The following is a 13,788-nucleotide window of genomic DNA, read 5'->3' as shown; positions in this document are numbered from 1 at the left end:
TTGTAAAGTGTGAATTTAGCAAATTTCTCTATTATCAGCCTATGGCTCAGTTTTGTAATCACGCTTTGGTCTTACTTCACATATTAGTTTTATAACGGTAACCAAAGGGTGAATTTGTACCTACTTTCAGGCCGCTCTTGGCAGATTCACACTCGGATTGGAATGAAAGCAGTGGTAGAGTGTGAAAAAACGTAAACATGATTGAATTAATTTATTTTTGTCCCAAAAGTTCGTTATTTTAACAAAAATTTTAATAAACCAATACTAATACTGCCACAATTTAATAAATCTCAAAACTTCCATTGTATGCCTATGAAACAATTTTCAATTTACCGAGCCAAACACATATACTGTTTAGGTAATACATACATATATAGATAACGTCGATCCGTTTCAAAACCTTTCATTTTACTAGAAAGTCTCACCAAAGAGTAAAATTGTTTTTTGACATAAAAGGAATGCCTTAATGTGGCTTGTCAAAAAAAAGACAACCTGTAAATTTTCTAAATGGACCCTTATGGGAAAAAATACATACATAAATATCTGAATTAATGCAAGAGCTGCAAAAAACATAAAGAAAATCTGAAACTTTCATTTTCTGTCGTGATTTTCTGCTTCCTCTCAAAGATGGAGGATAAAAGTGAAACATCCTGTATACTATTGCAACTGTCGATGAAAAAAAAATTGTGGCGATAGGCAATAAATCATAAACATAGGACGATGACTAATCATATACTATTCACCAACAAATATCTGACATTGAAAATGAATTTATCCAAGACATACCTCTGATGTTTTCTTGCCTACTCAAGGTTATTAAATAACAAAAATGGAATATGTAAGTGAATATTTAATAGTTGATGGATAGGTACAGCTATTAAATAACATCTTAAATTCAAGAATTACCTCTATGTAAATGATAAACATGGGGAATATCATTTTTTCATTTAAGTCATTAATAATAATACATGATTTATATACAAATTAACGTATTATGAGAATCTTACTTAACAATTATTACTTTTGAGTGGGTAACCTGTAGACTACAGACTCTCAGCGGTTCCATTCGTTATGATTTATTTAATAAATGGAACTATGAGAAAAGTTGTTATAGTGCATCTACTTATTATTGCCGTTGGGATTCTGACTGACATGACTTCCAGAACGACCATTTACATTATCATATTGACTAAGATTATCCGTAGTGTTATTTTCTCTAGCAACCTGATGCGGATTTTCAGAACTGTTGACATAGTTGGTGACCACTGGGCTATACAAAGGCATTCCATTCTGTAATGAATGAAAAAAGTTGTATGATGACACTAAATGTAATTTCCGACTGTAACCTCTATATTTATATCCCTTCTGATTTCAGGATGCGCTTGCATGATTAACATCGGGTTCATTTCCTCTTTTATGTCACAGTCGCAGTCGGTTTCCCCGCACTTAGGACACTTGTCTATTAAGTCAGATTTAATCGAGTTCTTCAATTTCTGTAAACATACGCTGTACATTATCTGCAAATAATTCTCTAGCAAATTATTTACTTCAATCAAATTAGATCCGGGTGCGCCTATAAAGATAACAATCATATAACCAGGTATGCAAATTATCGATAAAGAGCATATAATCCACCCAATCGCAATAGCCCATCTGGGGTAATGATAAACACCATTATTGTACGTTGGAGGCTCATAATCGATGATTAGAAACACCCACAGAGCAAAGATCATAAGTGGTGTTATTACCTAATGTTAAATTATTATATATTTATAATTAATATAATTGTATATTGATAATACCAATATGAAAGGTATAAAGAATATAATACAAATGATTTACCAGCCAGCAGGTCTTGATGAAGAGACCGGGATGTCTGCCTGTCATGGTCTTGACGTTTTGACTCAGCCGAACTGCCCCGTAAAACCATGCTATGGCTATTACTTCAAAGAAGGCCAAGTACATTATTGAGATAGACGCCGCGTAGTGGTCTATAAGTTGAAAAAAGTAAATTCCTCCCTAGAAAACAACAATATTAGTCCTTTACATAATAGAACTCTATCAAAGTTTACCTGAGTGACATTTGGCAAACCGCACAGAAATGAGATCACGCAAATAATCAGCACCAACACTTCGTGGCACATCAAGTGTTTCTTGATCCATCCAGGAAATCCGTCTTGGATAGAAGTCACAACAACCTCTACGATTGCAAACTAAAGAAAAACTGAATCAGATATTTAATAATTTGAATTGAGCGAGATTTTGGTATTACTTGGCTGTTCAAGGCGAGGCAAATAAGCATAAAGAAGAAAAAAACAGCCCACAATTGAGACGTGGGCATCTTCGCCATCGTTTGGGGGTATACTACAAAGATGAGACCAGGGCCTGAAAAGAGATGGTGAATTTAAGGGGTCATTTTATGTTTGAGTGATTATTGAACTGCTTCATATGGTACTTTTTAATACTTAAATTCGGTGGTTCTGTCGAAACAGTTTTGTTTTAATTTAGATTTTAAATTATTTGGTTCCTGTGCTTTAAATTGTGAAATCTAGCTATTTTAAAGGAAAAAAAAAACCGTAAAAAGTATAGAACACGGTTTAAATTGACAATCAAAATTACAATAAATCCAACGTTCTAAAATTGAAAAAAATGGGAGAGAAAATCAAAAATACTTTGTCACCAAAGTGGTGGGCAACGTCATTCTTCATAAATCCCTTCTGCAACTTATTTTTAAGCATTTAGTAGTCGAATTCCACTACATAGTTTCGTTTCTCGCAATTTCACTCACTATTTGTGTATTATTTTTGTATGTAGTATTTTTTGTTCCTCAACATTCGACTTGTATTAGTGTTATCGAGAGTTTTATCACATCCTGCATGACAAAACTTTGAATATATAGACCAGATTTTAGACTTTTCAAAAAATGTGACCTTGCTTTAAATCCGCCAACTTGTTTAATTAAAGATTAGTATTTTTGATTTATATGTTTACACCAAACAGTTAAGGTGATCACACCTTCCTCTTATCTCGTATTTCCATCATTGATAACATTTTTAGAATCATACACTTCGTAATTTCTTTAAAAGTATTCAAAGCTTACCATCATCAATCACATCTTTTACAGAGGTTCCTTGTTCAGTTGCTATGTTTCCTATGGTGGCGAAAGCGAATATCCCCACTAGTAAACTGGTAATGCCATTTACCAACCAAACAGCTATAGTATCATGCAGAATGCTGTTGTTGTATTTGTTGTAACTTGCAAAGGAGATCATTGAGCCAAAGGCGCAACCCATGGAGTTAAACGTTTGGCTAGCAGCGTTTACCCATACCTGAAATATTGTTATCATTGAGACTTTGAGTACAGAGTATAGATATTTGATTGAACCCGCACCTTAGCGTCCAATAGCATTTCGAATTTGGGTTTAAAAAAGTATCTCATACCGGCGTCAGCTCCTTCCAGGGTCAGAGACTTAATGAGCAAGACTAAGATTATAACAAATGGGAAAGTGGCAGTGAAATATCGAACTTTCGCAGAGGATTTTATGCTTTTCCAAATGCCGAAGTAAATGAGCACCCAAGCGCATATGAGACACGCTACCAGCTCCCATCGAAGTATGTCAAAGTCTTCTATTCCTTTTCCTATTTGAAGCACTTTGCGACTATCAAAATATAAAATGTTTAATGATCTTGCTACGTCGAACCAGTCGACACACATACTCATAAAACTCTTCCGCGGGACTTTGACTGAATAAAGGTTTTGAAATATTGTCCTTTAGTTGGGCCGGAGTCCAGCAATATTTGGTGTTCCACCTGTGAGTACAATCATCCCACGGCTGTTTCGTTCGAAATGAGGTGAAGAAGTAATAAACACCGTAAGCAATTATTACACTGTAATAGGTTGACATTAGGAATGAGATCACAACGCTACCTAGCCCAGTACCTGCAATTTTATGGAAATGGGAAATAGTCAATACTTATTTTATTCGTGAGTAGATTAAGGAGGAACTAGAAGTGTTACCTTTAAAAAGTGGACATAAATGTCCCAAAGCGCCGATAGGACCTCGGCCTGTAAATTGGCCCACCGCCAGTTCCATGTATAGCATAGGGCCTCCAATGAATATCATTATAATGGCATAAGGAATAAGAAACACGGCTGAAATCAAACGTTCATCATTGTTATACTGGTAAATAATCAAGTTTTTAAAACATAAATAACGCTCACATGCGTGTTCTTTAAAATTTTGTATCTTTGAGTACGAATTAGATTATTTACATAATATTTCGTAGTTCCTATTCAAAATTACCAATCTTGAATCGCTGACGTCAAAAGTAAGTCGATTATGTCATTGGCTTATTGTAAAACTAAATTTTAGTGCTATGTATGTCCGCAACTCTCACTATATAAATTATACAAAATGTACGGTTTTAACGTTTACTTCTGATGAAGTTCGTCTACGCAAAATGTATTTAATAAATGGCAAACATCCTGACACATATAAGTAATTATTGTAATTTACTAATAAATAATGACTAATATCAAGGTTTAAGCATTATTTTTTGGAGTCTGAATAGTGACTGCAAATATGTATTTATGTTTATGTACGCACTTACTCGAGTAGCGCGTAAAATGCTCAAATTGCAACAATTTTAAGTGCTTTTCTAAGTAGGTTTGCGTTGCAGGAGTTAACGAGATGGTCAAATTATGAGTCACTTATTGGCTAATTTAAATTAGAAGATTAGAACGATGCGACCGACGTCTCGTTCATCATTCATAAAAGGCGTTTTGAACGTAACACGAAAACTTAAAAACTCAAGATGAAGAGGTTTTAAAATAAATTAACTCTCACCTCCTCCACTCTTGTAACACAAATAGGGAAATCGCCATATGGAACCCAAACCGACACTATACCCTATGCAGGCCAAAACAAATTGGAGCTTGTTGGACCAATGCTGTCTCCTAGGCTTAATGTATATGCTGTCTTCGTCGTCTCCGGTACCATCGTCACTCTCATCATCATAAACGTATTCCTCCGGGGGTCTAGAACAAATGAGTATTTTCAAAATAGTTAAACTGAAGCAAGAAACTTATTGGGCTTTGGCCATCATCCAAAAACTTCGAACTAGAAAATTATTTCCCTGTTTAAACCAGAATGGAGATAAATATTTCCGCCTCCATCACGTCCTGGTGACAATAGTAATTTTAAGAATCAGTTGAACAAATCAGTGTTAATTACCACTGTGTCGGATTTAATGAATCGGCGCTTGGATTACGAAAAAACTGTATCGAAAGCAACTTATCGTAATGCAACTCAACACAGAAGGTTGTTTTAGGTTGTAATCGAGGTACCTAGTAGTAGTAGTAGTAGTAGTAGTAATCCTTGGTTTAGTTCCATTCCTGTAAACTTTACATTAATGTTATTAATTGTATCGAAAATGACTTGTTTTAGATCTGATATAATAAATATCGCAGTACCTACACTCGTATCGACAGTAAAATGTGAAATTAGTATAACATTGGGCTCATTTTAATTTGTAATAAACTAAAATGGAGAATATGCGCCGTTAGTCAACGGTAATATAATCACGATACAAATTTCAGACCGCGTAGCAAAGTTACTTTACCGCACTAAAACCACTTTCATTTCATTTGTAAAAACATAAGATTTTAATTGAATCTAAAAAAGCGGGTAATAAGTCTACAGGGTGAGATTTTTCGATGATCAGGGATCTCTGAAACAGCAGAGTCGCGGAGTTAGCTAATAAGAGACAGAATTACGTTTTCCAGCATACAAATAGGAAGTTGCTTCTACTATTGGTGAGATTACTATTCGGATAATTTTTTTACTAGATCTCCAGTGATTCTCGGACTTGAATTTGATTAAACAGTAATATTGACGTTTGTTGCTAAAAAGACAAAAGTAATTATTGCTGTTAATTTTTTGTTCTTACCTAATCTTGTTATAGATGCGTCTATGTCGATATTCAAATATAGGTTGTAAACTTACGAAAAATTGCTTTTACATCCCAGAACCTTGTTTCTAGTTTGTTTAATCTCATCAACTGGCTCTAAACATACTTGTCAAGTGTTCGCTTATCTTTATAACAAATTGTGCCAAGTACACCAGTTTATGATTAGAACTTCGGCAAGATGTTCAGGAAACTAAAGTCAATAGCACATTAGCATCAAGATATTGCCTACATTCGCTGTATGTTTCCTTAAAATATTTTTACAAAATATACAATATGTAATTAAAACATGAACAATATTACTTAAACAAGTACCAGTTACCTCTCACGTATGTATGTGTGAACCTCATAAGAATTAATGTCTAGGTATTTCTTTGAACTTTTTTAATCAATTGGACACCAAGTGAGATGTAATGTCTTACGTCATGGTTAATTATTGTTTCCTAGACAGGAATACATATTTCATAGTAGTGATATAAGCTGAGATATTTTCTGATGGTACCTATCTAACACCACTACGTTCTATACGTGATTGATGCGGAAAATTAACAATTATGATTTATAGATCTCTCTTGATTTATCTGCCGACTTATCACATGGACAGTTGTTATTTTTATTATTTATATTGTTTCTCATGACTTTAAGCTAATATCTAAATGTAAATACCTGCGAAATTGATTTTGGGTAGCCAAAAACTTCTCGTTTTTTTTCGTAATTACGCAACCGACATTAAACATTGTTACCTTCGTTACTGACCGAACACCGCACTATAACTAACAAATTCTCAGCAACAAAAATCTTCAAATCAAAATTTATTAGATTTGCGATAAATTGTGGTGAACGCAGGACAAATTAATTATAACCAAAATGATAATGGTTTTTGTACACATTGAAGTGGTTTTAAAACAAATAATCCACAACCAGTTTGATTTAGGAAGTTACCGAATAGCTATGTAAAAAAGTGAATACCAATTTGACGGTAAAATGTAAATAAAATAATTATTAAAGTTCAGAACTTGTTATCTTCGTGCCTATGCTTCTATTTAAACTTAAATTCACTTAATTATCATGTATTAGTATTTGTCACATTATTTCAAGCTCCATCACACATAATCTAGCCGTGACGATTATTTGCCCTAGTCGTGGTTAAATATTTGCAGTTTTGGCTAAAAATAAGTAATTACTTTACATGCCAGATATAATTTATTGAGCAAATAGTGCGCCTGCAGAATACTAAATTTCATCCCCGAATTTCCTAGCAAACGCTGTTTTATAGTTAAGTGGGATTTAGAGGTTTATGACTTAACAACCTGACACTTAAGTCACACTTCAATAAAATCTAATAGTAGTGCGAATTTTAATAGGTACTATGAATAAAATTACGATCGTGTGTTTGAGAAGATGTAATACGTTCAGCAATGTAACTGACAATAATCGTTTTCCTTTTTGGCATGCACTAATTAAGGTGTCAAGCCCTAATATCACCATATCGTGACATTAAACATGTGGTTAAGATTAATAACAAACTTAATCAACGTAACTACCTAAACGTTTGCTTCCTGCAAATTAGCGACCTTCGCTGAGGCTATATTTTGACCTTCCGGTTAGTTGAGTAGGGAATTTCTTGTATTTTGCTGGATTTAATGAGAAAATTAGCAGCAAATTTTAAGTAGGTATGGGTTAAAATTCTTTAATAATTGCATACTTACAGTGAGGAGTTAGTTCCAAATAAGACAAACCTGATGCCAGTACTCACTTTTTTTCTGTTCTCGGAACAGTTTTATATACATAATTTCCATATCTCTCGTTAAAATAACTGCAAGTCAAGTTTTGTCCCACCATTTTTGAAAAAGATACTCGAGCTCACCTTCCGAGAAAGTACTGAGTGCGTCTGTTTAATTTTAACACCAAAGATTAGCGGAAAATTTTTAAACCAAATTTCCTTTGACGTGTTTTTATCTATATTGAGGAAAAATGTTGCTAAAAATTACACGAGCATAAATCTATTTTTGAGATTTATTGATAAAAATAGCGGCAATAAAGCGGATCGATTCAAATACAACACAGGTTCATTTATTGCTTAAATAAATTTCAGTAGCACAGGTCTACATCCAGAAGCAAATAATACTTCCACCTCGGTGTTTTTGCTTAATTAAAAATTCAAATTTAACGTGGTGAAAACTCTGTCAAGTGGAGAAGTAATTATGAATTCGAATGTATGAAGCCAAACATTATCAATTGAGGAATTGGCAGCAGTTCTTGTTCGTTTCCAAAATAAAAATAATTTTTGTAACCCTTGGAGGTAATCCCTAGGTCAGCGCAGCCTAGGCTAACCCCTTATCTCTACACAAGGAAGTCTTATATCGCGCACTTTAAATTAATTCTATTGCCTATTCCATTTTCCTAATTAAAATCGAAATCACTTTATTTGTTTCTGAACAAATTGATTAATCAATCAAGCAGAAAACGTATTAATATATGTTAATTGCAATAATTTAAGTCCATTTTTGTTGATAAAGTAGTTGTTTTGAGTTGATAACAGTGAGTAATTTTAAGGACACTTAAAGCTGAAGTACCCTTAACTAAAAAATTACCATGTGATTACATATTATGTTAAGGTTATATTGACTTTAAGTAAAGTACTTATTTTTAAAAATAGGTCGATGCAAATGGCAATTAGAATTCAACGTAGCCATTTATCAGGATCATTCAAAACAGACTTTTAGTTTGTCCCTTGCTAGACTAGGCAGGCTGCTATTATATTTTTTTCCAAGCTACAGCTTAAAAAATACGTAGGAGATTTCACAGTTAGATCTACGATGAAGATCTAGTTGATATACAAATATCATCTCTTCATCCCTCGTAAACGTAGTAAGATCATAAGTAATTACTATTAAGTCGGATTCACGTAAATGTGATTTTTAAGTCATCTAAGGTATATATGGCAAAATAACCATTGATAATTAGGTTACAGCCAATTATGGTTCATTTTTTGATGACCATGCAACGACTCTTCATAAGTAACCGACAACGATTTATGTAACTCAAACAATGGCGTCATAGTTTTTCCGAGTAAAACAACGCGAACAATATATACCGGCCTTTTTTTTTTTAATTTCCCGTTGAACAATACCTGATACATAATATATTATTCCTGCCGGCACTAAACGACATTTATTGTTTTCATGAAATGTATTATTCATAAGCCTTTTAAAATATTTAAAGATATGTTGTGTCCAATTTTAATAATAGCAACAAATACACATCTATGGGTACACCTGCTAATCAGAGGTTCTTTCCCTTGAGAAAAGTCCGATGAGTCAAAAAGAATATTACTTAGAAAATTTAACCCTCAATCTACAGCTTTTAAAACATGCTTACGTATCACTCAAAATTCTATTGAAGAACAGTATTGTTAAATGATTCAGCTTTTGCTCATGCCAAGTCATTTTCGGAAAAGGTGAATGGCAGACATTCACACTACAGATGCTTTCAATCTGTTTTCATTATAGTGTGACTAATAAAATAATTGAGTGTATAATTTATTGCATGAGCAAGTAGTACACATAAGTTTATTACTACTTACGTAGGAGGATTGACAATGTTGAATAGTTCTACTGGAGACGTTGGTACCCTCCGGACGATCATTTTTCTACCGTCAGTTGACCCCATTCCCACCGATGCCCATGATCTCACCGAACCTGCATCGGAGAATGGCTTTGGACTCATACTCATTCCATAGCCTGAATCCACGCTACTTGGAGGCTTATTGGCATGTATACCTTCAGAAAATTCAATATTTCATTAATTTCGCGTTTTAATCACTGCTTTAATAATTGCTATCATAATTGTTTGATGAATAGTTCTTCAATTATTTGTACATAAGTTTTGATAAAGGAAATATCATACCCTGAATATCAGTCATCAAATGATGATAGTTCTTCAGCGATCTTATACTGGGGTCTCTCCGAAAGTTTGGACTGCTTATGCTTGAAACGAGGGTTACGCCATTGCTAGGTGAAGTACTGGTTGAAGGATGATTAGAATCTAAGAACGGTCGTCTATTAATTGGTATTCGTCTGAGAGACCCTGCAGGACTGGAACTCTTGCTGTCTATGTGGAGGTTATCAGCGAGTTTTCTGTGATCTAACATTACTGAAGGTTGCAAGATGTCTGAGTTTCTGAGATCTTTCATTTCGAGGCGTTCTTCGTCATAATCTGGAATTATAGAAACAACCTTTTAGATTTTATGCAATATTAATTCATAACATCATTACACACTATTACAAATAAACTATTGGCATAGAAAGAGTGTCAGTTTTCATGAAAATGTTGTTTTTGTGAACCGAAATTTTCTCAGTTGGAATATTTTTATTCTCGGAAAAGGGTGATTGTTAAGTTTTTTTAGTGCTATCCACAGCACTTTGAGAAAAATGCTGATAAATATTTTTAAAAAATGATCGATAAAGCCTTTTACTGACCTGGAATTAATATGGATGAGATCGAATTTTCTAATGAAAAATATCGATCATCAGAACTAATTTAAATGAAAAGTTATGGATTTGATTCTTTAGAGGACCAAAGTATAAAACTGGAGGACACCATTTTCATGAAATAGTGCTCACTTTTTTTTTTGTAATTTTGTGAAGACATTTTATTATCAATTCTTTTTTGTATTATATCTACACAAGTTTTCTGTTTTCAATAATTTTTTTATTATTTTACTTACCCAACTTACCTATATGTAGTGAACATTACAAAACTGAAACAGCTTCTCGCCATATTCACAAAACTAATCGTACACTGTCTAAATTATAAAACCTGTTCAAACAAGTGTTGATAACTATTGGAAGTAAAACTTAAATAAAAAATTAGAATTCTTGAATCGATCGTGATTCTTGTCAAAAAAAGAAAGATGAAATATTAAAAAGGTATTTTAAAGAACAAAATTGGGTAAATAATTTTTATGATGGTAAAAGCAATTTAGACCCACGAAAAAACACCATCTTGTAGATTTTCGCAACAAATTGTAGATATTATAAAAAAATTACATAATTTGACATGTATCGAAAGGCGACATATCATCAATTTTTGACACATACCAACTTGTAACTTGCATATGTATATTACTTAGGATAACTTTGTAGAGTTAATATTAGATTATAGGAAAGCTTTACCATATCATATTTAAAACTTCGTCTTGTGAGATTGCTAAAACTAAAGTTACATTACAAGTGCGGAAAAGTGTCTTTACCGAAGTAAAGTAACTTTAGTGCACACGCTGCTAAAAAATTATACCTCCCACACCCCAATTAGTGCGTTAAAGTACACTTTTCCGCACGCGAGTAGGAAAAAAATATTAAAACAGTAAGTTGGTACCTACCTTGAGAGGCACAACTAACATTATCCCCATAATCGTTTTCTTCTGGGACAGTTTCCACGTCACTTTTCAGATTCAGTGTTCGTTTTCCCATCATACGCGAATGTCCAGATGATGGCTTATCGTCCCCCATTTTGGTAGGTTTGTTGCTTGCGTTAAACTGCAGATTGAGAGGCGGTTGTTGAGCGCGAACCGAAGACATTTTTTTTTTATTTTAATTGGAAAATTGTCCGTGCAATTTGTTTATTGTTATTGTCGTTATTTTAGCCTCGACGCCTATTGTTGCCTCAATCATCCTCGCGTGACGTGCAATGGCCTGTTGAGAGTTGATGTTGGAATTGGGCTTTGTATGATCGAAGGGAACACGTCTTTCTGCGATATACCGGAATAAAAATTTACTTATTTTAAAGGCAAAATTATTTTCTCCACTTATTTTCCAGTAGTATCAAAAAATGGCAATTTTATTACGCAAAACTTGCGGTAATAACAGTCAATTCTGCGGTGAAACTATACCGCTCGGTTCATGAGACATATTTACGCAAAATAGAAGTGACGTGAAAATGCGCCTATCAAATAAACGGCTGTCTAATGTTGACGAAAACACTGAAAGCTGTTCCTATTGACCTGAACTAACCTGAACTAACAAAACTTTGGGAACATTGCATATCTATATACATTTAGATATACTATTTCTTAAAACTAACGAAAAACCCTGTTTTATGCAAATATGTTTCAACGCATTTGGTGTTTACCGTTTGCACAGAAAGGTTTGCCTTTTATCAGAAAAACAGAACATAAATGTCCACAAGGAGATGCTAATAAAATTAATAGAAGCAAGACTTGCTTTTTTTTATCGTTTTGTAGTAATACGATACATCCAATAATGTCTTTTTGATTAGCTTTCTCTTGTTCCTCTTGTAGACACAACTGCTGCCACAAATACAAAATTTCAATATCTTCTTCCTCTAGCCTTTTTTCACTTCTACTAATTATGTAAATCATAATCGTTTAGTTATTACAGTGCGAGTGGAAAAACTTTCTTTTATAAAAATGTTTTTTTTTGCGCAAAACTAAAAGCTATGAAGGTCAACAACCACCTTTCAGAGCTATCCGAGAAAAAGTTCCTATAAAGACGAGCTTTCTCTGATAAGGGTATTTCCATACCATAGGCAACTTATTTTTTGCAAGTTGATTGAAACTTTCCAGCAATTTATCTAACTTGATTTAGCCGATAAGCATCAGATAAACCTGGAGACCCACATATTTTTATATATTTATATATAAAAAAATATATATATACATATAAATAAATAAACATGCATGTATTACCTATATAGGTAGGGTAGTGACGTATCTATTATGATTAATTTACCAGTATATTATTATGAACAGACATATTTTACATATTAATCAAACTTTGATAACAAATAACCAGGGGGGGTCAATAACTAACTCACTACTACTAACTTCTATTGAATGTATTACTCAAAATAACAAAATTAAGTAATTAAAGTAATTATCGGTACTTGTGAGAGCGGATTAATAAATTCCGTTCTTCAATACCAATTTCATTTTACTTGACTATTTTATTATCGATAACCTTTACCACTCTATAGGTTGCACAAACCTTAAAGTCTTCAATGAATCGATTCTACATAAGATTTCCCTATCGGTAAAAATCTATAACTCCTGAAACTTCAGGTTCTCTATTTTAATATTGTTCAACCTACGATTCCGTTTGAAGGGGGTACCGCTCATTGAATACTACCATTTTAATAGCATAAAATCAACGATTATTTACCTACCATCAGTTAATTGCCATAAGTAAATATGGTCCGGTGACAAGGAGTAACCTTCAAAAAATATAAAATTGTAATTGCAATAACGCAAATTGGCAAAATAAATAACAATCGAAGCAATTTTTTAACGGATAATATTCATGCGATTTGACAAAAACCCGCACCGAAGAACCAAGTGCCGCGCCAGTAAATCCACTTTCACGAACCGCCGCACCGTGGTAACCTGCACAATGGTACTACACGCTGTTTGATTCAATGCTGGCAAAGACTCGACCAAGTTATGAATTGTTGTTAATAATGCAATCTAAACGAACGTCCCACCACTTATATTATTTCTCTGCTGGATTACTACTTATCTTTGCGACACTATTTATCTCTGGGCCGATGGCGATGACGATTTTATGTATAATGTGTGTATTTATTGCTGTGAATGAAAGGCTCAATTATTTTTTCTGATAAAACGATCTTATCGTATTTGATTTTCTATTTATGATCCGCGGAATTGAGTTATATTTGCCAAAAGTATTAAATAAGACCTTCTGTATTTGGTTCGTTGACTAGTTTTTTTTTCGGACGAAGAAATACGGGGAGCGATTCGACTATCAATCATTGCAATGAGATTTATAAAAATTATGTGCCTCT

At 33.5% G+C, this 13,788-nt stretch overlaps 1 protein-coding gene across 4 annotated transcripts; it reads right to left on the bottom strand.

Moving 5' to 3' along the window:
* Positions 1–835: 835 nt before the first annotated feature.
* LOC136343455 (sodium- and chloride-dependent GABA transporter ine-like) lies at positions 836–13,472 on the bottom strand. 4 transcript variants are annotated; one of them, XM_066290186.1, is made up of 16 exons: positions 13,311–13,472; positions 13,153–13,200; positions 11,351–11,719; positions 9,877–10,185; positions 9,554–9,749; positions 4,848–5,038; positions 4,019–4,153; positions 3,718–3,940; positions 3,392–3,659; positions 3,101–3,329; positions 2,273–2,385; positions 2,073–2,213; positions 1,843–2,019; positions 1,548–1,748; positions 1,347–1,493; positions 836–1,290 (listed from the first exon to the last, which is right to left on the bottom strand). In XM_066290186.1, the coding sequence occupies exons 3-16, from the start codon at positions 11,547–11,549 to the stop codon at positions 1,120–1,122; spliced, it is 2,700 nt and encodes an 899-aa protein (XP_066146283.1). In that variant the 5' UTR covers positions 11,550–11,719; positions 13,153–13,200; positions 13,311–13,472; the 3' UTR covers positions 836–1,119. The 4 variants fall into 4 exon arrangements, with proteins under 4 accessions (XP_066146283.1, XP_066146285.1, XP_066146282.1 ...); XM_066290188.1 differs by having other exon boundaries at positions 11,351–11,507; positions 13,311–13,471; XM_066290185.1 differs by having other exon boundaries at positions 13,153–13,472.
* Between the last annotated feature and the right edge of the window lie 316 nt (positions 13,473–13,788).

The sequence above is a fragment of the Euwallacea fornicatus genome, chromosome 14 (assembly GCF_040115645.1).
Source record: "Euwallacea fornicatus isolate EFF26 chromosome 14, ASM4011564v1, whole genome shotgun sequence".
NCBI classification, from domain to species: domain Eukaryota; kingdom Metazoa; phylum Arthropoda; class Insecta; order Coleoptera; family Curculionidae; genus Euwallacea; species Euwallacea fornicatus.
This window is presented reverse-complemented; position numbering and strand designations above follow the sequence as displayed.

Bases quoted from the DNA above. Each gene is read 5' to 3' on its own strand.
- LOC136343455 (XM_066290185.1), bottom strand. From the start codon at position 11,549: ATGTCTTCGGTTCGCGCTCAACAACCGCCTCTCAATCTGCAGTTTAAC. The intron at 2,386-3,100 runs GTAAGCTTTGAA...ATCTCTTTTCAG, and splicing joins AAAAGATGTGATTGATGATG to GCCCTGGTCTCATCTTTGTA. The intron at 1,494-1,547 runs GTAAATAATTTG...GTATGTTTACAG, and splicing joins CCGGATCTAATTTGATTGAA to AAATTGAAGAACTCGATTAA.